The sequence below is a fragment of the Perca fluviatilis genome, chromosome 22, assembly GCF_010015445.1.
Source record: "Perca fluviatilis chromosome 22, GENO_Pfluv_1.0, whole genome shotgun sequence".
NCBI lineage: Eukaryota > Metazoa > Chordata > Actinopteri > Perciformes > Percidae > Perca > Perca fluviatilis.
In genome coordinates, this window is record NC_053133.1 from 16,258,776 (window position 1) to 16,285,231 (window position 26,456).

At 38.2% G+C, this 26,456-nt stretch overlaps 1 protein-coding gene across 4 annotated transcripts; it reads right to left on the reverse strand.

Moving 5' to 3' along the window:
- Positions 1-7,527: 7,527 nt before the first annotated feature.
- drd3 (dopamine receptor D3) lies at positions 7,528-25,960 on the reverse strand. Of its 4 annotated transcripts, none has more exons than XR_005638013.1 (9): positions 25,517-25,960; positions 23,401-23,730; positions 18,307-18,419; positions 15,472-15,608; positions 13,526-13,719; positions 11,998-12,063; positions 10,028-10,400; positions 8,383-8,589; positions 7,528-8,319 (listed from the first exon to the last, which is right to left on the reverse strand). XR_005638013.1 is itself a non-coding variant. In XM_039790560.1 (8 exons), the coding sequence occupies exons 2-8, from the start codon at positions 23,686-23,688 to the stop codon at positions 8,462-8,464; spliced, it is 1,299 nt and encodes a 432-aa protein (XP_039646494.1). In that variant the 5' UTR covers positions 23,689-23,730; positions 25,517-25,960; the 3' UTR covers positions 7,528-8,461. The 4 variants fall into 4 exon arrangements, 2 of the variants coding, with proteins under 2 accessions (XP_039646494.1, XP_039646493.1); XR_005638012.1 differs by having other exon boundaries at positions 8,383-8,650; positions 25,517-25,957; XM_039790560.1 differs by having other exon boundaries at positions 7,528-8,589.
- Between the last annotated feature and the right edge of the window lie 496 nt (positions 25,961-26,456).

Below are 26,456 nucleotides of genomic sequence, written 5' to 3' on the forward strand. Positions count from 1 at the left end.
CAATGGAGGGAATTGGGCTCTTGACCTCAGTATTTCTGCATTCCTGGTTACGGCCTGGTATTAACATGTTGATTTCACAATAACGTTTAACAAAACGTTTCTTATTTGTTTTCTGGTTTATACTGTGGATATTGCACAGCTACTTATAGCATCCTGTAACATCCAGCAGCTGAATGAATTTTAAATAATTGTATTCACAAACCCAATGATGAAATGTGACTAAAAGCATACAAAAATATGTGTTGATGCTTTTTGTATCATTTTGAGTTAAAATGTTGTTGGTAAAAATATCCCTCAACACTGGCAGGGTAAAGTACTAGAGTGGAAAAGTATCCCAATGTTTTCATGTGTGAATCTATGGGATATGCTACATCACCTGCTTGGATCTTCTGTAATGGTTGACATGTTTCAAGGGCTTTAACTTCCACCGTGGCCACATTATGCACTCATTAGAATCTATTGCTATTAATCTGTCACCAGGGCACATGCACACGTGCATGCACACACACACACACACACACACACACATACACACACACACACACACACACACACACACACACACACACACACACACACACACACACACACATACACACACACACAGACTTGTTATTTACTTGGGAAAACATTTTATTGACTTACATTCATTTCCTGGAAACTTATCCTTACCTTAACCATAATCACAACATGACTAACCATTACCTTAACCTAATATTAACCTAAAACCAAGTCTTAACCCTAAAGTGTTATGGTAAAAGGAAGAGTTCAACATTTTGGGAAATACAAGGTTTCCTCCATGCTGCAAACATTGCGTTAAAGGTGCAGTAGGTAAGCCTTATAAAACTAACTTTCTGTCATATTTGGAGGGGGTCTGACTGCGTGTGAATCACTGCTCAGGCACATGCATTTCATAGTGTCCTCCCCTCCCCCTTCCCCGCGCACGAGCTGCAGATAGGTTTCCTCCCCTTCCCCACTCTTCACACGCGCTCTATTGTGCACAGCTCTCCCTTGTGGGGGGAGGGGCTTAGGAGACCGTTTGGGCTTTAGCAGAAAGGGGGGAAGGACTGAGAAGTTGTCGATGTTCAAATATTTTGGCTAAGTCCTGGATCTTCACAATCCTACCTACAGCACCTTTAATGCAGCCTAATGATCACATTATATCCAGTTTGTTTAATCTGTATAAAAACCAAAGTCTCTTTTTTTTGTACGGATTAAGCAAACAAAACACAATGTGTTAATGAGTGAGCTTTTGGGGTGTTGGTATGTGGATTTTGTTTTTGTTAGACAGCGCCAGGCTAGCTGTTTCCACCTGTGTTCCACCTGTTTCCAGCCTTACAGTAATGTGCAGGAAAAATTTGACAGACCTATTTCAGTGTGTTGTTAGTTTTGTTTTTTTAAGCTATGCTGACAGACTGCTGGCTTTGAACTTTATGTTACATCTTAAAATTGCTAGAACTAATTTCCCACCACCATTTCAGGATTGGTTCCATTCTCACACATGCCCCTTACCTTAACCTCAAAATGGCAAGAAATTAACAGTAAAGGCAGCATGTGTATAAACGTCAGGGAGTGTCAGAGAGGGGGAGGATGATTATTGGGCTGCTTTGACAAACTGGTGGGAGGAAAAAAGTGGGAGGCTTTGGTGGAAGAAGAGAGGGACAGACAGAATGTCATTACCACCCCTGTCTGTAATCAGCATCTTTATCCATCATCATTAGCCGCTGGTAAAGACTACAAGTGTCCATAACATCTGTTCGTCCACACAGAAATGCACAAAGCCTCTCATATTCATGAAGTAAAAGGAAAGAAGCAGAACAAGAGACTTGCATTTGTGCCTGAGCTAGAGAGACACTTTTAGTCATTGAGGTATTTCTGCCCTGTGTGTTTTGTCTCCTCAGTCACATACTGTACATGCAAAGCAGGTCTGAGTGATTAAACAATAAGCAGCCATCACTGTAAAGCATCCTGTTCCTTCTGAGACCTGCTGATAAACATCTAAACTCTACATAACATTAATCTTTTCCTTCCTCAGACGTGTCATCCCCACCTAACAGGGTGAGCAGTGCAGCTAAACCCTCCCTCTGCCTTTCACTCAGGGATAGGATCCTACATTATTTTAACCTCCCTCAATTAGACCTGTTTACACATGTTCCATTATGCACTCCTTATGAATGCACACTGACACACAGAAAGGTGCACAGACACGTGCACGTCAGATTCATGCATGTCATGCAACAAATAATAAAGCCTATGCCTCCTACGACTGAAGAAGAGGGTGAAAAACCTTAAAGAAGCAGCTAAAAGAACTGCAACTTTGCAGAGCTGGATCAAAAATACCAGGAGGCTAGCTGCAGGTGAAGCATTTGATAATTCAATTTTGATAATGTCAGGTAACCATCCTACATTATTAATTTAATGTGAAGTAGGCCTATTTTATTAGAAGCATTTTCTTTAATCAATAATAATTATTACATATACTATGACTTTTTTCATATTTTTTCGTAAATTTCATAGCATGTAAGAAGAGTATGTATAGTGTCTCAAGAAAAAGTTATAGTATGCATTGTGTGCATCTGTTCTGTAATTTGTGAAAGAAAATATTCTGAAAGAAAATTGTTGCTTTGTTGCATTCCTTCTTTGTTAGTATAGTATGAAATAAAAAAGTCATAGTATAGTATGTAGAAAAAAAAGTTATAGGATATTATGCCGAAAATATGACTTTTTTTCCGACATACTATACAATGACTCTTTGCGACATATTATACTATGAATTATTTTTCGAAATACTATACTATGACTTTTTAAAAACGTTTTTCAACATTCTATACTATGACTTTTTTTTGACATTTTTCGACATATTATACTATGGCTTTCTTTTGACTTCTTTCGACATAATATGCTATGACTTTTTGCGACATATTATACTATGAATTATTTTTCGAAATACTATACTATGACTTTTTAAAAACATTTTTCGACATACTATACTGTGACTTTTTTCTGACATACAATACAATGCCTTTTTTTCTAATATTTTCCACTGACATTTTTCGACTTTTTTTGACACAATATACTATGACTTTTTTCGACATACTATACTATGACTTTTTTCTACATTTTTCGACATACTACCTTATGACTTTTGTTTGACTTTTTTCGACATACTATATACTATGACTTTTGTTACTTTTTTCGACATACTATACTATGCCTGTTTTTCAGAATATTTTCCACTAAGACATTTTTTTCACATTTTTTTTTATATATATAATATACTATGACTTTTTTAAACATACTATACTAAGACTTTTTTAAACATACTATACTATGACTTTTTTTGTTTTTACTTTTTTCGACATACTATACTGTCTTTTTTCGGCTTTTCCCCACATACTATACGATGACTTTTTTACAACATACAATACTATGCCTTTTTTCTGAATATTTACTATGACATTTTTTTGACTTTTTTCAACATACTATACTATGACTTTTTTGACTTTTTTCAGCATACTTATACTATGACTTTTTTTGATATAATATGAATTTTTTCGACTTAATATACTATGACTTTTTTTGGGCATACTATACTATGACTTTTTTCGAAATACTGGAGGGTTGCCGGTTTAAGACCCCGGACGGACAAAGTTGAATAAATGTCATAGTATGTTAAAAGAGTCAGTATAGTCAGTCTGTATAATATGTCAAAAAAGTCATAGAATGTCTTGTGTGCAGCTGTTCTGTAATTTGTAAAATAAAATATTCCAAAAGTAAATTGTTGCTGTGTTGCATTCCTTCTTTGTGAGTATAGTATGAAATAAAAAAGTTGAAAAAAACTACTTTTTTCGACATACTATACTATGACTTTTTTCCCGACATTTTTCAAGTCATAAAAAGTAGTAGAGTTTTTCGGAAAAAAAGTAATAGTAGAGTATGACATAAAAGGTTATAGTATAGTTTGTTTGGTGCCCAAGGCTGCCATGAAAGGTGCCACCAGCTCATCAGATAAACTTTCACATACCGATGGCACAGCATCAGGAGCAACTTGGGTTCAGTGTCTCTTTTACATTGGACTGCAGGGCTAGGGATTGAACCACTGTCCATCTAATTGGTCGATGACAACTCTACCACCTAAGCGACAGCCTTTATGCCATAGTATACCAAAGTCATAGTCTAGTATGTCGAAAATTTCATAAAAAGTCTACTATGACTTTTTGTATGTTGAAAAAGTCATAAAAATCGTAGTATGTGCTGGAATAAAGCCATAAAAAAATCAGTACAGTTTGTTTGGTGTCCAAGGCTGCCATGAAAGGTGCCACCAACTCATTACATAAACTTTCACATACCATCGGCACAGCATCAGTAATTTGGATTCAGTGTCTTTTATACATTGGACTGCAGGGTCAGGGATCAAACCAACGACCTTCAAATTGGTAGACAACCACTCTTACACCTGAGCCACAGCCGTCATAGCATAGCATGTCGATAAAAGTCATAAAAACATCATAGTATACTATATTGAAAAAAGTGGGAAAAAGTCATTGTAGCCTATAGTATGTTGAAAAAAGTGATAAAAAAGTCACGTCGAAAAATATCATAAAAAGTCATCGTATAGTATGTCGAAAAAAAGTCATGGTATGTCAAAAAAAAGTCATAAAAAAGTCAAAGTATAGTATGTCCAAAAAATGGTTGAGAGACCTAGAAAGTGACTGAAGAGAGCATCGTCAAAACAAGGAAGTGAATCAGAAATAAAACGTTTTCGCTGTTTCATCACTAGAAATGCAGCTTTAGCAAGTATCTCACTCACTAACGTTATCCACATTCATATGTAGACACAACAAATGATATTCAGCTATAAAAAAAGCATTAAAGTTGGAGTTAGGACAAGTACAAGAGTACAAGAGTCATTGTGCTATGGAGATGAGACACCGTCTCATCTCATTGCATTAGTGTAAACTGGCAGGTTTCAGAACATTTCAGAACGTTGCAGACTGGCGAGCAAAAAGTCATTAAAAAGTCATAGTAGGCCTGTCTCTGTCCTCCTTTCAGTGTTGACTTTTTAAGACTTTTCAACGTTTTAAAAAGTCATAAAAAGTCATAGAATAGTAAGTTGAAATAAAAGTCATAAAAAAAAAGTCTTAGTAGGTCGATAGTATGTAATGTAAATGTGGCAGTGGGATAAATATGTCATAAGTCAAAGTATAGTATGTTTAAAAAAGTTGGAAAAAAGTCATAGTATAGTTTGTCAGAAAAAAAGTTATAGTTTATATGTTTGGTGACCGAGGCTACTATAAAAGTCGCCACGTTAATGTCATAAAAAAGTCATACTATAGTATGTATTAACTATGTCATAGTATTCATACAAATATTTCCCACAATTATCAGATTTATTCAACATAATTCTGCTCCATATAATTTCCTCATTAGATAAGGGGCTTTAGGATGGAATGCACACAGAGCACAGCATGTCTGTGCGGGGGTTCCAACAAACCAGCAGGGGTGCAGCGATAAGGACTTTGAACACTGTCAGTACCCAACACTGAAGCTGAGCCTCTATAAGCCGCTGGTGGGCGAGAACGTTGTCCTTGCACCTATGTGCCAGATGTGTATTGTAAAAAAGATCATTTCAAACAAGCTACTTTGATAAACGCTTTATTTTTCTGGTCTGTAATTTCTTGGAAAGCACCATGTTACTAATGATAAGGAAAATAGGGACTTCCTTGAGTGAAAATGCCATTAGATACAAATGAATATTCAATCATTATGTTAAACATAATTCTACATATGTGGAATTGTGTGCTTGCCTGTAGATAAACTTCATATTTATGTTCAGCTGACCTGCTGTGCACTGACTCACTGATTGTCTAGATTGTGCAAGAAATTAATTGGAATTATCTTCCTTATAATTACTTGAGAAAACACGATGCAGTGCCACAATCAACTTGTTTTGGAAACAAATGTTCTCACTATACTATCAGAATAAGCCACACAATTTTAGACACTCAATAAGCTCTCCATGTGTTTTCATCACCTTCAGGATAAAATGTCAACTTTTCACACAAGATGGCTTTCATTGTAAAAAGCTGATTGCAATGAAATTGGATAAGCACATACAGTATATTCTCCCGAAGTGATAAACTCTTTTGTTTTTAATGACCCTGTCATTTGTCCTCTAGCAGCATCCACATAACACGTTTTAGCCTCACTACTGATAAAGATACAAAGCAATATCATTAGTATATTTGATCCATAGAGCTGCTTCCTGGCCTTTGGGGGTTTTGGCTCATATGCAGTTAATTTACAGTAAGATGATTTTATTATTGTCTCAGAATGACTAAATATAATCTATGTGCACAGCTGTGCATTATTTACATGCTAAAACGGATCTTTAATTAAATTAATTCACATTCAATTTCAATAAAAGAACAGAAGAGCAAACACCATGGCATCTCATCCTCAGTTTTTTTATGTCCTGATTACACTATTACGTGTCTACATCTTATTAAATATAAATTTTAGTTCTGTCAGTTAAACGCGCCGAAATGGATGCTAATAAGATTCTGAATGGAAAGTTTACTTTTAAAAAGTTGCCAAATGGTTCCATTGACAAGACCAAAGTGTTGTGTGTTTTGTCGTTGTGAACTGAGCCATCATCGCAGCACGTCCAGTCTGAAATACCACTTGATGGCCAAGCACACAGCTGATGCGAATTCTCTGCCGAAAGCACAAATGTTGATAAGAGCATTAAAATGAGAAAAAATAATGGGACAAAAAGATATCAAGTGAAATTTAGAATAGATAAAAATGTGCGATTAATTGCGAGTTAACTATGACATTAATGCAATTAATCGCCATTAAATATTTTAATCATTTGACAGCACTAATTAATTTCAGTTGCAAATGGATTTTTTCTAGAGAAGGAAAACATAAATTAACACTACGGGTTAGTAGCGTTAGGATGATCCTAAACTGGAAGTTCCACTCACATCACAGTGTACACCCATAAATAAAGTCACACACACATACACCTGGTGCATCCTCATAAATAGTTTCAGTGGAACAAGGCCAACGCAATGACACAAAGGGCCAGGGGAGCAGGTGTTTATGCCTCTCAGAGAAATAAGACAGCTTAAATTGTAGGCTGAGAAAGGCTGACCCCCACCCCTTCTTTCCCTTGTGCAGCTATCCTTGATCCATCTACCTTTTCCCCCATCTTAGTTATCTTTGATTTTTGTTCATTTACTTAAATTATTTTCTTTTTGGCTTTACTCCTTCCCACTCCGCTCTCCCATCATGCTCTATCTCGTATTGTGTTTTTTAATCCTCCGTCGGTGTCAATGTTGCTTCTTTTTTCAGTGTCTAAATCTCAGAAAATCCTCTCCACTCTCCATTCCTCTTGTGTTCCTCGCAGAAAGCTCACAAACACTTTAATTCATCAGTATCTCATGGTGTCTCCCATCATCAGCAACATTCAGACATATACATGCATACACTTGTAATACTCTGTGTATAAATAGCCTGGAAAACATTTAATCATTTCTTTTATTTACAACGCACTGCAGTAAATGTTGTGTCTATGACAGACCTGCCCACCACATGGTTGATAATCCTGCTTGATTTGTTAGGATCACACAGCTCCTCCGTTTATCAGCGCGTCAGAACAGCAGCAGGCAACTCGCCAGCAGGGAGGTTCGCCAATAAACAGAGAGTTCCTTTAAAAAAAACACTGTGCATTACATCAAAATCTCACATTTCTTTTAATTATAATGAATTCACACTGAGCACAATGTTTCCACATCAATATATATGACAATCTTTAAAATGATGTGAGGCTTGGCAGGGACAAATACGATCCTTCTTGCAAAATTCAAGTGAATGTCCTTGATATTTGATGTGTGCATTCACTGGAGAGTAACTGATGGTGATGAAGTAAGGGGTGAGTGTGGGAGGTGAGTAACATCAGTTAATCCACAGTGCGGTGGCAGCGGGCCTCAGGACGAAGTGGCCCGGAGCTCTCAATTTATCAGCCTCAAGCTTCGTCTTGAGTCCAAAGAGCTTCCAAACTTACATCAATTGGAAAGGACTGTGCCAAAGTGCAGCGTTCATACTGTACAAGACATATTCAACAAGAAAGTCCAACACGTTGTGCTATCAATAAGACTGTATGCATGTGAAAATGTAGGTAGAAGTCTTATTTGAGGAGTAATACTGTTTAAATGGAGTCCCAGCCCTGTTGAGAAAGAAAATCCCCTTTTGTTTGTATTTATTGCATACCACAGCGTCTGTTGTTTTTCATGCTGCTACTGTGTAATTCCTGTAGGACAGGTTTGCTTACATGGATCATGAACAGCGTACATCTGTGGTCACCATTTACCAAATGCACCACGCTTGAGTTGGAGCACAAGTGCACAGCCTAATCTCCATTTGAATTTCCTGGCGCGCTGTCCTCCTCAGCAGCTCAGGAGCTTGATGAAGGCCCGTCTGAACTCGATGTTAAAAGTGGTGTAGATAATAGGGTTGAGGGCACTGTTGACATAACCCAGCCAGGTGAAAGCACTGTAAAGCCCAGGAGGCACGTAGCATGTCCTGCAGTGGGTGTTCAGAATGTGAGTCACAAAGAAAGGCAGCCAGCAGATGAGAAACACCCCTGGAGCAGCCAGAGAGCAGAGAGGTATGAAGAGAGGACGAAACAAAAAACATAAGAGCAGATTTGTAAGAAACAGTGTGTTTGTCTGCTGTAACATAAGCTGCATAAGCTAGCTACCAACAGTAATAATCAGTTACTTCAAAAGTTAGCTAATAATAATTAATGTAGTCATTAGCTAACTACTTTAATTATTATGCGGGGTTACGGGTGATAATGAGTTTAGAGTAACAAAAAATTTTAGCATGCTGAGCTAACTATCTTACTACCTACAGTAACTGTGGGTTACTTTTAAAGCTAACAGTTAGCCAACAATGCATAATAATTAATGTAGACCTAGACAGTAGCCAACTACATTAATCATTTTGTGGGATTTGAGGTTATGCTTGAAAATTCCCTAAAATGCAACTGTAAAACTAAAAGAAATTGTCAGCTTTTTTAACCAACTCATGAAGTTAGTGTTAGTTAATTAGGTAACACTATCTAACCACAGCTGATAAACTCTTCTAGCGAAGGTTATTTCACCCAACAAATTCTGCAGTTGCTGCTGGATATAGTTGACCTGCCTTTGTTGACTTTTGTGTAAAATCAAAGACCCCTTGCTTCAAAAATTACTACGAATTTCAAGTGGTAAATCTGCTGCTTTTGTTGAAAACTGCCTGTGTGCCAGAATGAAACGCTTGACAGGCTTAGCAATGGGTCAATTAAAACACTTTTGGTTCCCAATTAACCTTTATGTGGTAGTCATAGTCAAGTCTTGAAGTCACTTAATATGCCCAGCAGCAGCCAACAGGACATAGTTTATTATGTATAAAAAACTATAAATGCAGCAGCATACTAAACATTCTTTAAAGTCAAGCACTATAATTGGGGTCACATCAGAAGCACTAGTCAGTTGGGTGAAAAGCAGGTGGGAAGTGGGCGGGACTGAGATGTGTGCCACAGTTTTTTTCACAGACACCAGTGTAATGTAATGAGACACCTCTGATTAAATTTTTGCCAGCGAGATCTATGCTGTGCCGAGCTAACTTGAACGGGCTTATAGCAACCTCACTGATAATTGAAGCGTGTGGAAGTTGTGTCAGGAGCTGCAGCGTGTGTCTGGACACACACTGTGAACCCAAAGCCAGCCAGACATTTTTGACATGTCAACTTGATTTATTGTGGCTCTGCAAAATAGGCCGCAAATGCACACGGAGTAGGAAAATGTGCTGGTTTTACCGTGTTACCATTGCCAGGTGACCGGGTACATATGGCAATCAGGAAAATGTCAAAACAGTTGAAACAGAATAAACAACTATCTATAAAATTGCTTGTGTTAAGTGCTACCATCACATTAACATTTTCCTTCCTTAGCCACTTAAGACAATCTCCACTCACCAAGCACAATGGCCAGCATCTGAGTGGCCTTTTTCTCCCGTGCGTGCATGCTCCTGAATCGTGAGCTGTTAATGTGAGAAAGAGCCATCGACTGCAGTGACGTGTGTGTTCGTCCATTTGACAGATCCTTCACCTCGCAGCTCATCCTGACAGGAGGCCGTTCACTCTGGTTGTTCTCTTCCGCCTCCTCCTTCCCTCGCTCCTGCTCCAGATCCAGCTCGGTGCGGCCGCAAGAGGCGTGGCTGATGCTGCAGCAGTTCTGCATGTCCACCGGGGGCACCACAGAGTTCTCCACAGGTCCCGTCTTTGGGCGTTTGCGCCCCAGGCAACCTGACAACAGGTTGGGCTTGGAGGGACCTGAAGGCTCTACACTCTGTTGTCGGGGCAAATGACACACAATAACGAGATTAGCACACATGTAATCATATTAGTTTTATTATAGGCTATGTTATGTCATTAAAGCTGCACTAATTCATATTTTTATATAAACAATAGATCAAATGGCAATATGTTATATCAACATTGTTGGTTGTAGGGACCAACCCAACTCTGTTCCCCTCAGCTCTACGGAGTGTTTTGGCGTCTTTCAGGTCATTGTTTTGGTTTTTTGGCCTGCAGCTGTAATGTTTTGGTTCACTCTCACCTAGAACGCTACCTGCCAAGCACCAAATGGCAGGCAAAGTTAGCAGCTATCTGGGGAACGTAGTGGAGCATTTAGCTGTCTGAAGTGCTGGATATTTTCCTTGGGAGTTGTGGAAGACCAAAACAGAGCTAAAAGGACTGAATATTGGACCTTTGTCATGTGCCAAGAAACACAAGTCTAAATGCTGCTCAGTGTCTGCTGAATGTGTAAATAGCTAATTGTTTACTAATGTCTTAATTCGGTGATGCAATGTTGTGTTTTCAGCTAGTTCTGCCATCTCCAATTGCAAAAAAAATATATATATATATATATATATATATATATATATATATTTTGCAGCTTAATGTTTCAATTTAAAGATATCACAGTTCATTGCTCTGCCTTCCTTCTTATCTTCTTCTCTTTCTATTGAAAGATTACCGTCCTCTTATCCTGCCTTGACCTCATGTGGAAAATATTAGAAGCTGAGTGCTACTCCAGTGAGCCAACACAGTGGGGAGTATGATTCAGAAAGTTGGACGTTATGGCCAATACATCTCAGAAGTGCTGTTCAGACAGACTGAAAAAGGTGGAAAAGCCCCCACTGCACCTCTTCTCCAAGTTTTTAAATCGCAGATGCAGAGTTGGCATTCAGCATATATCAGTGCGACTGCAATATCTGGTAACTACCTGTAAATACAATATTTAATTTTTTATAGCCTTGTATCAGCAATTACTTCCACTTTCTAAAACATTGCAAATTCAGCAACTACAGCTCCAATGAGCTTTTCCCCCTTGGAGCAATAACAAGCATCATTAACTAGTTTTAAGTATTGTGTAATGTATATTTCTAGTATAGCCAGAAACATTAATTGTCTTCTCTTACTAACACACTCATCTCTTTACACATTTTCCTTTAGGGGAAAATTATAGATTGTCATTCCCTCGGCCTTTGAGCAGTCTGTGGATTATGCAGGTGCTGTAGTTTTTTTTTTTTTGCAGTGCAGTGCATCACCCACAGACTTTGTTCAGCTGACAAGTGAACAGGTGACGATAGACACGCTTCAGAATCACAATTTTCAGCTCCTTCTCAGACCCCTGGGCTGCGACCACACAGCGGAACAAAAATAACTCAAGTGTGCATGAACATACACGCTGACAGACTCCCATGAAAAGCTAAAAACAGAACCCCCTTGTGTGCCACCATGTCACAATACGCCAACACAGTCAATATGAGAGTTAGTCAGGCATTAGACTGTGCTGCATTCAGCTAAATTAAAGCACTGAAAAAAATTCTATTCAAGAATCTCACAGTTGTGTTGGATCTCTCGTTTAAAATAGCACCCACCACTTTAATCCTTATAGGTGACAGGTCTTGCTTTGCCTTGGGAGTCTCTTCTTGTAGACAGGTCTCCTAGGGGATGAGAGGGATAGAAAAATGCTGAGCCACCCTTATCTAGTCCCAACACCCCTACCCCATCAATATACACGTACAGAAAGTCTCTGCCATTCATTTGGAAAGTCATTGATTCATCTATACAGTATGCATCTCAGTGTCTCCCAATGCAGACATGAATAGCGATTCACGTCTGTCATGTCTTCAGTTTCTTTCACTCCTGAGCCAAACGCTGTGCGACTCAATTAAAGCTCACAGCAGCAATAAAGATAAGTCGCTTTTGAAACAAGTCTCCTTCTTCATATCAATATCATATATATCCTACCCTATTGTGTTATTTCAAAAAACGTTGCCATTATACTAATCTCAGCCTCTCCTCCAGCTCCAGGGCTTGGATATTATCTATCTATCTATCTATCTATCTATCTATCTATCTATCTATCTATCTATCTATCTATCTATCTATCTATCTATCTATCTATCTATCTATCTATCTATACAAGATAAATAAGAGGGACAGAGAAGACTCCTCCAAATTAAATTGAATATATTTAGCGTTACAAGCCATTTTAATTAAGAACAACTTTATTTTGACAGTGACAGTCGTGTCAGATGCTTAAGAACCATACTATAAATCTTTTCTACATTTCTTCTTTGACCTTCGGAGAGGCCACTTGCCTACATTTACATTTTACAAAATGACACAGCATTTTTCTCCTATTTGAGCAAAGCAATATTCCTGAGATTATTCTGACATCTCCTCCGAACTCTTTTACCTGCAAATGACTTATAGGAAATTATGCAAATGAGAAAACCGGCTTTTACTTTGGCAATTTTGCCGAGTTTCTCAGACAAGTGTTCTCTCATACTATAATGGAGCCAGTTATCAGGCTCTGGGGAAGGTTTTGCTAGAGAGGTCTAGTTTAATATAAAAGGTAAATTGTAATTTGCAAGTCATTATGGGAATACATAAAGTGGGGGAATGCGAATGAGGGAGAGAGCCTGCAGTTACATGAGAAATATAAAGCTGCAGAGAAAAACTTGAATCTACAAAGAGTCAGTTTATTGGGAGCTAAACAAACAGCAGCATTATTCTGAGCTTGACCACCATGAATTAACTTTATACAATCAGATCGAAAGGGTTTTATAATGGTGGACAATAGTATTTTTCTCTGTATAATTCAGATGCCACGTTTTAATAAGACACCCTTTATAAAGCGTTAATAAATTGTAACTAATGACTGTATAAATGGTTAATAAATCCTTTACTAATGTTAACAAGTTAAATAAATGATAATAAAACATCAAGTCTGCGTCATGAATATCATATCACATCAAATATCACATCAAATGCAATCAAGTTTTCAGTTAAAAATGTTTGTAAGTCATAAATAAACGACAATAAACCATTATGTCTGCAATTATTCAAAGTAGCATAATTCAGCAAAAGTGAAAACACTAACAAAGATAATGGACTCACCACAGACGGCAGAGTTGAGCCTGGCTGCACCTTTCCGCTGGCCTGGCCGAAGGTGATCCTCTTCCGCCTCATCCTGAGGAAGACGTAGATGCGGACGTAGACCAGCAGAGTGACAATAAACGGCAGGTAGAAGGACACCACCGAGGAGTAGATCACAAAGTCGGGGTTGGAGATGGAGCACACCATGGGGTCATCTGAGTAAAAAATAAATTATAATTATGCAAAACAGCCTCAAAATCACACAGGATATCAAAAGAGAATAGGCGTAATTTATAGCCGAACTCTGAGCCCAGTGCTAGATGCTCTCCACTTGTAAAATGATCTTGATGGCTTGTCCTCTTTCATATTCGCCATACATACCTAATCATACAGCGATGATTGTGAGGTGGAGGCATGATTGATTTGAGAGTAATTGCGCTATAAATTCAGAATAAGAAACCATTTGACATCATGACAATAATAATAGTGTACAGTATATATCAGTTTTTCAATCAATATAGCGTTAAATATCTATCAGCTGAGCAAATAGTGCTGCAAATTGAAATTTGAAAAAAAAAAAAAAAAAAGACAGGCTCTGACCACAGCTGTGAAATGCATATTGCATATTGCATCTCAGTGGCATGAACAAACAGAAGTGATTTGCATTTATTGTAAGTAGACAAAACTAAATGGCTGTGTCTCTGTGAGTAGCTTTACATTGTGTCTGACTAATGTTTCTAATTGTGTATGTGCAGTCATGCATCGGTGCTGTTGGCTATTGAAATAGAAATAGCTCCTGGTGATGTCTCTCGCAGTTCTCTGTCCTTTTTATTGTGTGGTGGTTCATTCTTCGTCACAAAAATGCAGAAGATGTGATTTCATCAGCATAGCAAGTTAGTTATTGTTCAGTAATCCCGCCATCTCTCCACATACAGTAACCTCATTTAACCAGAATTCAATGCAATATTTGAAAGTTAACAAATGTATGCATTTTCACTTGTTTGGAAAAATGCCTTCTTTTATTGTTGCTATCAGCACTACTCCCTCCACCTATACACACAATATAATAATATTCTAATAATTCTAAATAAACATAAAAATAAGACAAATCCTGCAGTGTACTAAACCTCACAGATAAATGATATACATTTATTACACGGCCTTGTTGAATACTTGATTCTAATTGGTCAATCACAGGTAAGTGTTGCCATGGACGCAGTTCTGATTATAGACTCTGGCGGACCATTTTTAAATCAATAAATAATTTCAAAATCAATATTTGTGCTCATACGGAGCTCGTATCAGCGGATCGCACATTTTTGTTAACAAGTGAAATCACATGCAAACCAATGGTGTATAACTCTTTTTAAATTTGCTGAGTCAAATACATAATAATTTTGGATCTTATTTATTTGGATTTTATTTAGCAATAGGCTTTTTCATCCATTTTGCCACAGATTTGTTGACAGCCAATATCTGTGACTTTGGATTACAACTCCAAGGCTTTCTCCCACTCAGCTGTTCCTAATTACGGCCTGAACGATATGACCTGAAAATAGCATTAATAAATGGTTATCATGATATATATCATTCAAACTCAACAAGTTCTAGTTTTTAACACAAACTCTGTTAAAAATGTTACTTCTCAATCCCATCATCAGTGGTGTGTTCTCAGGCTTGAGAAAGCTCAAGACAGAGTCACAAAAACATTATACAATATTTCTTCAGGCTGAGCAGTACAGTCCATGACTAGTAAATTGACTAAAGTGGTGTCCCATCCCATTTTAGATTGCATGTCATGTCCCACTGCTGACCCTACACGGCAAGTAGACTGAATTTTGGCACTCAATTTCATATTAACACGGTGCCTTCGTGCCTTGCATTCTATTTTGTATCCTGCATAACCTGATTCTTCGCTACGATGCATCCAGACAGGAAGATAGGAGTCATAATGTTGTTGACCTGACCTGTGGTGTTGAAACCAAACAGCAGCGGACAGGAGACAGTGAAGGCCAGGACCCACACAGTGGCAATCATCACAAAAACTCTCTTCCTGGAGCGATGGGTGGTGTTGTACAAGACGGGCATCACCACTGCTGTGTACCTGCAGACACACACACATTAGAGTCTGTCCAGCTGTGAAAATATGTGTGTATAGGGGATAGGAGAATAGGTGGGCCAGAAAGCTGAAACATCGGACACTGAGAACAAAAATATATCAATATCATGTGCAATATTACTTTTTTTAATTTCATGCACAATATCTTTAGCTTACTTATTTACTAAATCGTATAGGCACTGGTGTTAGAACATAACTCCTTATACACTTTACATTTATTGTTATTGTTAGGGTTATGGATTAATAAAGTTCTATCTTATCTTATCTTATTTGGATGAAGACAGAAGTGCTGATATAGTAAAGTTAAAGGGAATAATTAGAGTGAGAAAAAGAGTGCCACTGAAAAGATCTTAAGGATGCCAAGAAATGCACTGCTGAGAGAAAGCAGATAATATAAAGACCAACAATAGAGCAGCAAAGCAGGCATTTCTATCTAGAAAATATTTGGGTATTCAGCAATAAACCAAGTGGAGGTTTGATTTAAGAGTTAATCAGCACACTATACGCCATGAGTGTATAATGAGCCCGGGAAAACTAGGCTCACATGAGGCAACAATTATGCTGGACCCTGACCCAAAATGGATGTGATGTTGTTTAAAGCCAGATAACTTCCATGATTGTTTATCCTCATCAGAATAATTACACTGCTTCTTCTCTGGGCAAAATGTGGGGCTAAACCCAGAGCACAGAAGTTCATTAAAAATACTGTTCCCTTCTGCCATGATGCTGTCTGGTTGAATAAAAGCAGATATGAACAAATGGAGTAGGTTGAAAATAATGTACATGATTTATTGATCAAGTGCTGTTTTAAGTTACACATTTAATTGAGGATTAAAACAGCTACTGCTCTGAGAAGCCCCTCAAACCATTACTTACGCCGTAAGTAGGCCTATTCACAATACCTTCACCATGAAGTTTAATGCAAAAACTTCCTTTCTGTTGTATTTTTATGCTGCTTCCGAATAGCCTGGTTTGACCCTTCCTTTTGACAGGCAATGAATCTTTCCTGCTATCATAGCAACAATTGCTATAAACTTATTAATAAACAATACTGTCACAAAGGTTGAGTGGGTGCATTGAACACTATCAATGACACAGAATGTCCTTGGTGTTTCTCTTTAATTTAGCACCTCACAAAGCGTGTGATGCTGCAGTGGTGTTGTTGACACATCAATCACAGAGAACTGTAGGGCTCCAAATATCTTGATCCCTCAGAAGCAAATTGTGCATTGTACGTACAAACATAGTGTATGTACCAGCAGGCATGTAACCATGTGCAATGAGAGATACAAACTATGGGGAAAAGTGATTTGGTAACCTGTTAGGGGGCCCTGGATCATGTTGCCTCTAAGGTCCCATTGCCCCGACTGCAAGTTTTTTGTGTATTAATTAATTTGTGGCAATCTAAACCGTCGGCCAATTGGAGGCAACAGAAACTGACTTGTCATCACTTGTTAAGTTTGTCTGGTGTTGCCTTTTTACAAATTCAGCAGTTACAAAACAACAATCATTCATTTGGAGTTGTGTTGTGAATAAAAGTCCAATAAACACTTTCTTTTAGATCCGTTTTTGGTCTCCTGAGGGACATATCTGTCTCTTTAGCTGCTAAATACTCTGCTGTGCTCACCAGCTAGTCTCTAACTGTGTCTATCTGCTGCTTTTGTGCTGGGCAGGTAGTTTACAATGAGTTGTTAGAGCTATTTCACTGAAAACAGCTGCCTGCTGTGGCTGAAAACTATGAGAGGAAATGAGTGTGAACCAAAACAGTAAAGTTTAAATGAGCTGAAACTATAAAGCTCTGTGAAGCCGAGGGGCACTGCAGGGTCACATGAGAATCCTCTGTAGGTTCATCACTACGAGCAACACCTTACACATATTGCCGCATTGTTTTCACATTGTCACTCGAATGGTTAGGTGGTTAAACTAGTTGTTGACACTCTACGAGACCTAGGCACATAATTAAATAATTATGCAGGATCACCTGTTATCATGCATAAGAGGTCTTGGTTGGTAACCCAGCTTTGTAACTGACGACACTATGAAAGCACACATTGGAAGGTCTTACTTACTAACTGTGCAAATACATTCCCATGACACCTTCAGTCCTTATGTAGTACTTTATACATACTATGTAGTTGGACTCTTGATGCCTGAAGGTTTTAAGTTCAAAGACTGTAGAGAGCATTTAAATATTAACTGTGACACAAGAAGAAAACTAAGCAAATAAATAATTTAAATAGAAGATGCACATCTACATTAAAGGTTCAACTGATGCACGGCACAGTTTCCCCTACAGTAATGCAAACAAATGCACAGCTATTAGACATAAACAGACCAGGGACTGAACCTGGAAGATCAAATAAAAACCACACATACGTGTACATAAAATCTCCTAATTTCTGTCTCTTCCTCACTGTCTCTCATTCTGTCCCGCACTGATGCGCACAGATGTACACGCTGACACACATTTTTTAAGAGGAAATGAATATGGTAAAATATTGTCTTTCTCCAGGAAGTTGTGAAATATCTATGAGGTGAGGTGAAGAAAAGAACAAGACCTTAAAACATGGAAATCACACATGGTCCATCATGGATGACATCCATACTGGAGGTGTCACGGCAAATTTCTGTAGTCATACACACAGTGACTGCAGCAAGAAGGTACACACACATACACACTCACCTGTCAATGCTGATAGCACACAGGTTGAGGATACTGGCAGTGCACATCATCACATCTAGCGTGACAAAGACGTTACAGTAGAGCCGGCTGAAAAGCCAAGCGCCGCCGACCACCTGCACAGGACAGACAGGCAGATTATCAACGCACACGTTTCTCTTTCCCTTCTTCACCGTGAAGTGTGACACACCTCTTGAGTGCACACATGAACACAGACACTTGCATATGTAAAAGAAAGGCAAGGAAGAAGGAAATGCATGAAGATAGTTTGGACTACATTAAAAAGAAGGATAAAGAAAAATAAGCTGCCAAAAATACTACCATATTCACCTTGATATTTTGACTTTAAGCAGTTATAATAATAGGGGCATTAATTAGGCTAATTTATGCATGAATTAAATATGTTTAAGTCACTTGTTTTCAGATAACACTAGCTGCAAAGGGTAAATGTGAAAATGGCCTGTGATGATGCATCATGATAGATACAATTCATAATGTTGTTAAATCTAATTATCATTGACATGACATTGACCAACAGGCTTTCACTTTCACTTATCCGCTCCATAATGCCTCGTATTACCTGTCTGACAAAGATAAATGGGATCCAAACTCCATTGCCTGGTTGCTGAATCTTTTGTGTCAATGAAATGAATATATGCCTACCCACACAGAGAGGCGGCGGGCACACATGGGAATACGCACGGGCGCAGACACACACACACACACACACACACACACACACACACACACACACACACACACACACACACACACACACACACACACACACACACACACACACACACACACAGTACAGTACAGTACGGTACGAAGATGTAAATAGAAAGCAAACAACTCAGGCTGTGAAAACAGTTGCATAATGTTTTCCACAAACTAGAGGTATTGAGTTTAAAATATAAGGATGTTGAATAGGCAGGGAGGGTGTAATTAAATACAATTTCCAGTGGTGGAATGTAACTATGTACATTTACTTTACAAGTACTGTACTTGTATAAATTTGAGGTACTTGTACTTTTACTTTTCATGCCACTTTCTACTTCTACTCCACTTCATTTCAGAGGGAAATATTGTACTTTTTACTCCACTACATTAATCTGATAGCTTTAGTAACTAGTAACTTTACAAATGGATGGTTAAACACATAACTGTTTTGATCGTTTCCAGTTTGTAAAATGTATTATAAAAGTATTTTTCTGCATTGATTACTTTTACTTTTAATACTTTAAGTACCTTCTCCTAATGGACAGAAAGATCTTAGAAACGGCAAAAACTGTATTCTATTACAATTAGTATATTACTGTATATACTGTATACACTGAGTTTTTAGTATGGAATTATGACACAGCATAGGTAAAATGTCCTCTTTGTGGCATGCAACTATCATCTCTTTAATATTTTGTAAGGACTTCTCAAATGTAGAAATTATGTCAATACACACAATACACTGCATGTACACAGTACATTTTTGTACTCAGTCACCCCCTCAAACAAAAAGGCTGAGGCTCACATGTGAGCACATATTGAACGAAATGTGCACAGTGTGGGGAAATTATGGTGACTCAGTGGGGCTCTGCATATACCTTGTATCGACTGTTTGAACAAACTGTATAAAATCTATACTTTTGCAGCAGTTAAGTGCAAAATGTCTCAGTAAAAAGACACAGCAGGAGCAACAAATGTTAGGACCCGGGGACAGGAGATAGAATATCTGTCAAAGATCTTTGTGTTTGTGTTTGTGTTTCCACTGTTTTCTATAAAGTAAAAATAACATCATATTCTGTGACAATAAACTTCCTTTTTGGAAATTATGTGAAACAGGCGTAGATGATAATAAAACACATTTTTTGGAATTTTTCTTGATGAAAGGTGGAAGTGGAAAGTGTTGACTAGGGTTGGGTATCATGTTTCCGGTACTGGTGCTAAATCGATACTTTTAAAATGGTGCCGGTGCCTGAACCAAAATATATATAATATATTTATAATGTATATAATATAAAATATAAAAAAGGAGCACAAAACGACATTAAAGAATGGCTTGTTTATTTTTTTTAGGCCGTATGGTCAAAAAATTATTAATTAATAATGTAATAACAATAACTTGACTTATTTCACCAGTAAACGACAAAAACAAGCACTAGATGGGAAAAGGGTATTTTACAATAACTTAAAATGCACCACAAGACTGGCGAGTTTCAAGTCTGTGTGGTTTTTCCGACAACGGCAGCTGCAGTCAGACAGTTACATATAAGGTGTTGGAATCCTCCAAAGGGAAATACAGTCACACTTTACACCGCTTAACGTAAACTGTCAGCATTTTAACCATTGTGTTTAATCCAGCTACTAGCTAATGGTAACTTGGCGTCCCGTGCAGCGATGCTTCTGAAAAAAAGAAAAAAGTCAGGAACCGAAATTTTCGTTCTTATTCGGTCTCGTTACTACCGTTTACATTGGAGCTGGTGCCCTATTGGCACCGCGTTTCGGTACCCAACCCTAGTGTTGACCCAAGAAGAAATAATCTGCATGTGGATTTATTTATTTATTCTTGTGCGCAGGAGTACATTTGTACCACTTAATCTTACATTTTCTGTCAGATCTACCTGTATTTCATAAAATAAAACACCACGAATAAAATGTTGACCTTAAAGAGGGGTAACCTCCACAATACCAATGGAGCTGTTTCCGAGTCAGGCCGTATATTTGCTGAGGCCAAGCAGCATCATTTAGGATGATTTATAGAAAGCGAGCTCTCTGTCATTGCAATACAACCACTTCCTTCCAGTACAAGTCATACATCAACTGTACCATTCAGATATAAGATGGCTTGCCCAAGGGCACATGATTGGTACCTGCTGAGGGGTGGGGAGAGAGATACTCAGTCAGTTTTCCTGCCAAGACACATCTGCAGAAGCAAACCAGCAACCCTCTGGTCAAAACAAGCTAATCCCCCATCCTTCAGATTATAGAGCTCGCAGGGCGATGGTGCTCGCAGTGTCTTGGGAGTTGAAAGACTTTGCCTCTGACTAATATGTTTTTCCACCAGCCCTATATAAGATATTACTGACCTTTAAATTCCTGCTAAAATAATGAATATGGCACCAATTATTATATTTGTATGATACTATATTTTAATGATTCATTCCTTATGGTTTTAATGATTTATTTCTTATGGTTTTGTAAGTCTCTCCTTTGAATCTGAAATGAAAAATATAACACATGCTCTAACAACATGACGAATTTGACCGGTTTTCAAAGTTTTTTATATCAGAAATATGGGTTTCTTTCAACAAAATTGCCCAAAATGGACATTGATGGATTGAATTTAGGGTGTTTTATAATGTCATAAGAATTTGTTAATTTATATATAAAAAAAAAAATTATGAATAAAAAAAAAAGCTTTGAAAAAAAGTGACAAAAACATTGGGAAAAGAGACAAAAAAAAGTTAATTTTCAATTTTGGCGAACGGGAAGACAACACAAGGGTTAAAATCATGTTTAATTTGTAAGCTTCAGCTCACTGAGTGTGTTCATTTATTTATTTTTATGGTCGTTCAATCTTCTGCACGCTGTGCAAAATAGTGTTCTCTGTTGACTGTGACCCCCACACACACACACACACACAAGCCTGTGCTCTTACACAAATTGGAAACCCCTGCAGTGCATTTTCAGTGTGCAGAGTATTACTTTGATGAAATGTGCCTGAGAGTCATGAATGCCAGTACAGTTAATGGATTTACTGAACAGCCCCACAAGGATGGAGGCTGAGAAAATTAACAATAAGCATTAGCAAGTAATTTTTAAAGTGTAAATAAAAATTAACAGCAAACAAATATCAGTTTGCTTCAAAGGTTTTGATAAAAATGAAATTCACAGGTTTGCAGTTGCCTCTACGTAATTTGCAGCTCAGCCAAATACCCAAAGCAGGTGAAGTCATTATTTCTTAATACTCAATATGTCCTTCAGCAATTATGTATAATCTAAAGGAATGGTGAAGCACTATTATAAACCACACAGCTTTCACTTTGTAATAAACTCCAAATGACCCTCATCATTTTTATCTCTGACTGCAGCTCCATTTTCCTGTTGCAAAAGTCCACTTTGTCCCAACTTTCTGTCCTCTATTCGCGTCAGCTCACTGCCAAGCACCTGTATTTCAATCTCTTCCACACCCTCCGTGCTTCCTCTCTACTTCCTTACCCTTCTTTCCCTTCAGAGCTCTAGAGATGATTCCCAACCAGGGGTACTTGCAGCACAAGCGGTACTTCTACAGTATTGTTGCTGGGATGGTGGGTGGAAAGATTATGGGGTAGCTCAGCCAATTAAAAAAATTATAATTCATGATTTGATTAAAATAAACGTATCCACTTGTGTTTAGGGAAGAAAATACATCCAATTAGGATTACAAATTGGTCATTTAGTAAATGTATTGTCACAATAACCAGTAAGCTACTAGACAATATGCTGACTGCACATTACTCTCCTCCTTTAAACCTGAGATAACTGTAATACCTTAAGGCCATGTTTTGCAAAAGAGATTGCAGGGAAACTAGTAAGCAAGCAACATAGAAGTTAAAACTACAATTTTTAGGTACTTGACAATTTTTTTCTTTTTATACTTCTAATCCACTACTTTTTGGAGGTATTTAACTTTTTATTACACTACATTTATTTATCAACTTTAGTGCCTTTGAAGATTTAGATTAATAAAAAATAAAGATAGACTAATAAATTACGAGGTATTATTATAGGAAGAGCTACGCAGCAGTATATGAAGTAATCCAGTAGTCCAGTAATATACATTATTCAGAAATGGGTAATTCTCTGTAATGAGTACTTTTACTTTTGGTACTTTGAGTACATTTTGATGTTAATACTTTTATACTTAAAATTTTGAATGCAGGACTTTTATTTTTTTAAATTGCTACTTTTACTGAGGTAAAAGATCTGAATGCTTCTTCCACCATTGCCTGAAAGTAAACAGCTGAAATAGTTACCTAAAAGTAGCTTTTGGATCAACTTTTGAAATAATTAGCTACAAGTAATAACATTAAGTAAATACAGACACCCTGAACTCCTCACCTCCAGGTACACAGCCCAGGGCATGACCAACGAGGCCACGAGCAGGTCGGCAACAGCCAGGCTGACCACCAGATAGTTGGTGGTCGTCTGGAGGGAACGCTCCCTCAGAACAGCCAGACACACCAGCACATTTCCAAACACGATGCCCAGGATGAGCAGGGAGTACAGCATGGCGTAGTAGTTACGCTCGTCCTGCCCTGATTCCCCTGAACTCTCATTCCTCTCTGAGTCCAATCCAAGTCTGTCTGATTCGTTCCAGACCTGCTCTGCACTGCTGAACATCGCCATGGAGACGCCACGGTGACATGGGAGAGGAGATGTTTGGAAGACCTACCAAAGGAAAAGAGCATAGTTTGGTGTTTACCCATTCATCACATAACTTCCTCTCTTTTGGATTCACAGACTTAACATTTTCACATCTCATTAGTCAAATGAAAGTCTAGCATATTAGCCATCAGATGATGGTAGCAGCATGGTTTCAGGTCAGAAGCCTTGTGGGAAACATCCCTAGTTGGTTCCTAGGAACAGTAGTCAGATTAAATGATAAATAAAACAGTGTAAAAGCATCCCTGCAGTAATGTTCATAGCTGTATACACTGGCATAAGTAAGCTGATAGAATGCGCTCTTGAATATAGGAATATAACTCCATACATAAGTGTTTTATTTTTTCCAGCTGAGAAGCACATATTGTTGCCTCCTTAAGCTACTGGTTCCTATACAGATAATCACATCCATAACGATGCAGCAAAAATTCATGCTCTCAACAGCAAACTTCAGTAACAGTATAATGCATTTTTGATTGTTCCAGTCAGCCTCTCCCTTCCTTCCTGAACAGAAACTCCAAAGCAGAGATGGTAACTTTAATGAGTGGCTGGCAGTGTGCCTTTGAGCAGTGTCAGTGAGGTTAGCTCATCAGGGAGGGGTAAGAAGTCTGTGATGCCACCCTGAGAGGTTGGCTCTGGTCCCAGGCTCTGCTCTTCGCACTCAATCCTTCCTCTCACTTATTCCCAATCCTCCCTATCTGGCCTGAATCCAGATAACAGCGCTGCTGTTGCAGTGCTCACACCTGTGTCTACATGTTAAAAAAAAAGTGATCAATCTTATCCAGCTCCCCCCCTCCTCTCTCTTTCTTAGACCGAAATATGGAGAATGACACAACAAACTAGGATCATTTTTAGATATGGTTCAAACCCAGGAGGCTTTTAAAGATTTTTCCTGGTCTATAATCCCACTCAGTGCCTCAGTGGCACCACTATCACATGATTGTCCTCAAGAGAATCTAGAAGAAGCAAAACTAAAAACAGCCACCAATATCAATCACCTTGAAGTCTCCTAATGGAAGTGAGTTTATCACATAATCAAGTGTGATAGGTCGCGAGGAATGCAAATCATGAAACAACATACACAAGCATTTTAATTTTTTATCTGAGGACACTGGTTTTGTGAAACAGGGCTGCATAGTGCTCCAGTGAATGGTTTGTTTCTATATTGTAGATCAAGGGCTGATTTTTCTAAAACAGATTTCCCTCTTTACTCTTTAGTTCCCCCTCATGTCAATATGCAGAGCTCTGACCTCCTCCAATCATCGGACCCTCAAATGCACACATGCATATGCGTGCATTTGATGGTCCGATGATTGGTCTAATAATGCTCATATTGTTGATTGCTCTAACGTAATTAGGGAGGTTGTATGGGTGTGTTACTGTATTTAACTGCATATAGGAAGACATAAAGCAACGTAGTTATATTTAATCAATTTTAACGATAAATTAGGAGCATATCAGTTAAGGGTTATGCAGCAAAAGACAATTTATTTGGGGTATTTTTCCTTCCAAATTTAAATTGGCTGCCAAGTCAAACCTTAATGTAAAATGCAATTAAATCCTGTAATGGAGCATCTTTTCAGGCTCCACAATCCTGCTTCCCCACACGATCAACTATCAGAGCACACGCACAATGGAACAATTAGCAAACGGAAGCATAAGAATTTAATTTAGGCCTACACAAACACTGGAGCAGAAACATGCAAACTTCGAACGGGTGTGAAATGATGCTGTGGTGTTTTTTTTATTATGATTTTTAAACCAAGGAGACAGAATAAGTAAACAGAATTACCTGTTACGGTTTCCCAGAGAAGAATTCATCAGATGCCATCGAGGATAAAAGCATCATCCGTAACTGCAGAGTTAAAAGTTATCCGGTCATCGCGTCCAGCACTGCGAGGCGAGCAGCAGGAGGAGCGCTCGGTGCTATTGCGCACAGGCGAATGTGAATGTGGTAAGCTCGCACATGAACCACTCACTTTCTACATTTTCACCAATGCTCTGTGGCTGTGTGACTGCCGGTAACACGCGTTGGTCTTTTTTTTTTTTTTACACCTTGATTTTGCAGCCACACGGGAGGCGCGCGTGTAGCCTACGTGAGTCGTCAGGAGTCTCCCTTTGCGTGTTTAGTGATGCAGTGACAAATGGAGGAGACTAATTATCACAACCCCGCAAAAAGCTGTTTTAATGTCAGAATTAACTACTTTTTGTATTTAGTTTTAATGAAATGTATAATGATCATATTTCTGTTACATTCCTGTTCCATGGGACTGGACTGGACTGGACTGGTTCAGGGTCACGCTGAGGAGTAGGCTACTCCTCCTCCATGACCCTGAACTAGGCGGCCGTGCTTTGCCGAAAGTGACATTGCACAAAAATAGACTAATGTTGGCCTCATACAGGACCAATAAAACATACAGAACATAAATTAGGACATGCTTTGTTTTGCTATCTTCAACATGACATTGTAAGATAAGAGTACTAAACGTGCAGAAGCCAAACAAATGAGATCTGGAACAAACCAATTAAGTGTCCCAAGGGAAGATGTTGTTTTTACTCTATGAACCAGATCCAACTTGCAAAGAGTCCAATTCCATTGTAAAAAACAAACAAACAAAAAAACCAGACAATTTAATAGACCTTTCTGTAGCTCATATAAATACATGTTCTCTTTTTAAATAACATACTGTAAATGTCAATTGGGAGGCAAGTGAAGACCACATAGCTCACAT

What these genes read in the sequence shown, in the direction of transcription:
- drd3 (XM_039790559.1), bottom strand. Translation starts at nt 23,688, where the DNA reads ATGGCGATGTTCAGCAGTGCAGAGCAGGTCTGGAACGAATCAGACAGA. An exon ending in CCTGGGCTGTGTACCTGGAG is followed by an intron (nt 18,420 to 23,400) that starts GTGAGGAGTTCA and finishes TGTCCTGTGCAG; the next exon opens with GTGGTCGGCGGCGCTTGGCT. An exon ending in GTTTGGTTTCAACACCACAG is followed by an intron (nt 13,720 to 15,471) that starts GTCAGGTCAACA and finishes TTTTTTACTCAG; the next exon opens with ATGACCCCATGGTGTGCTCC.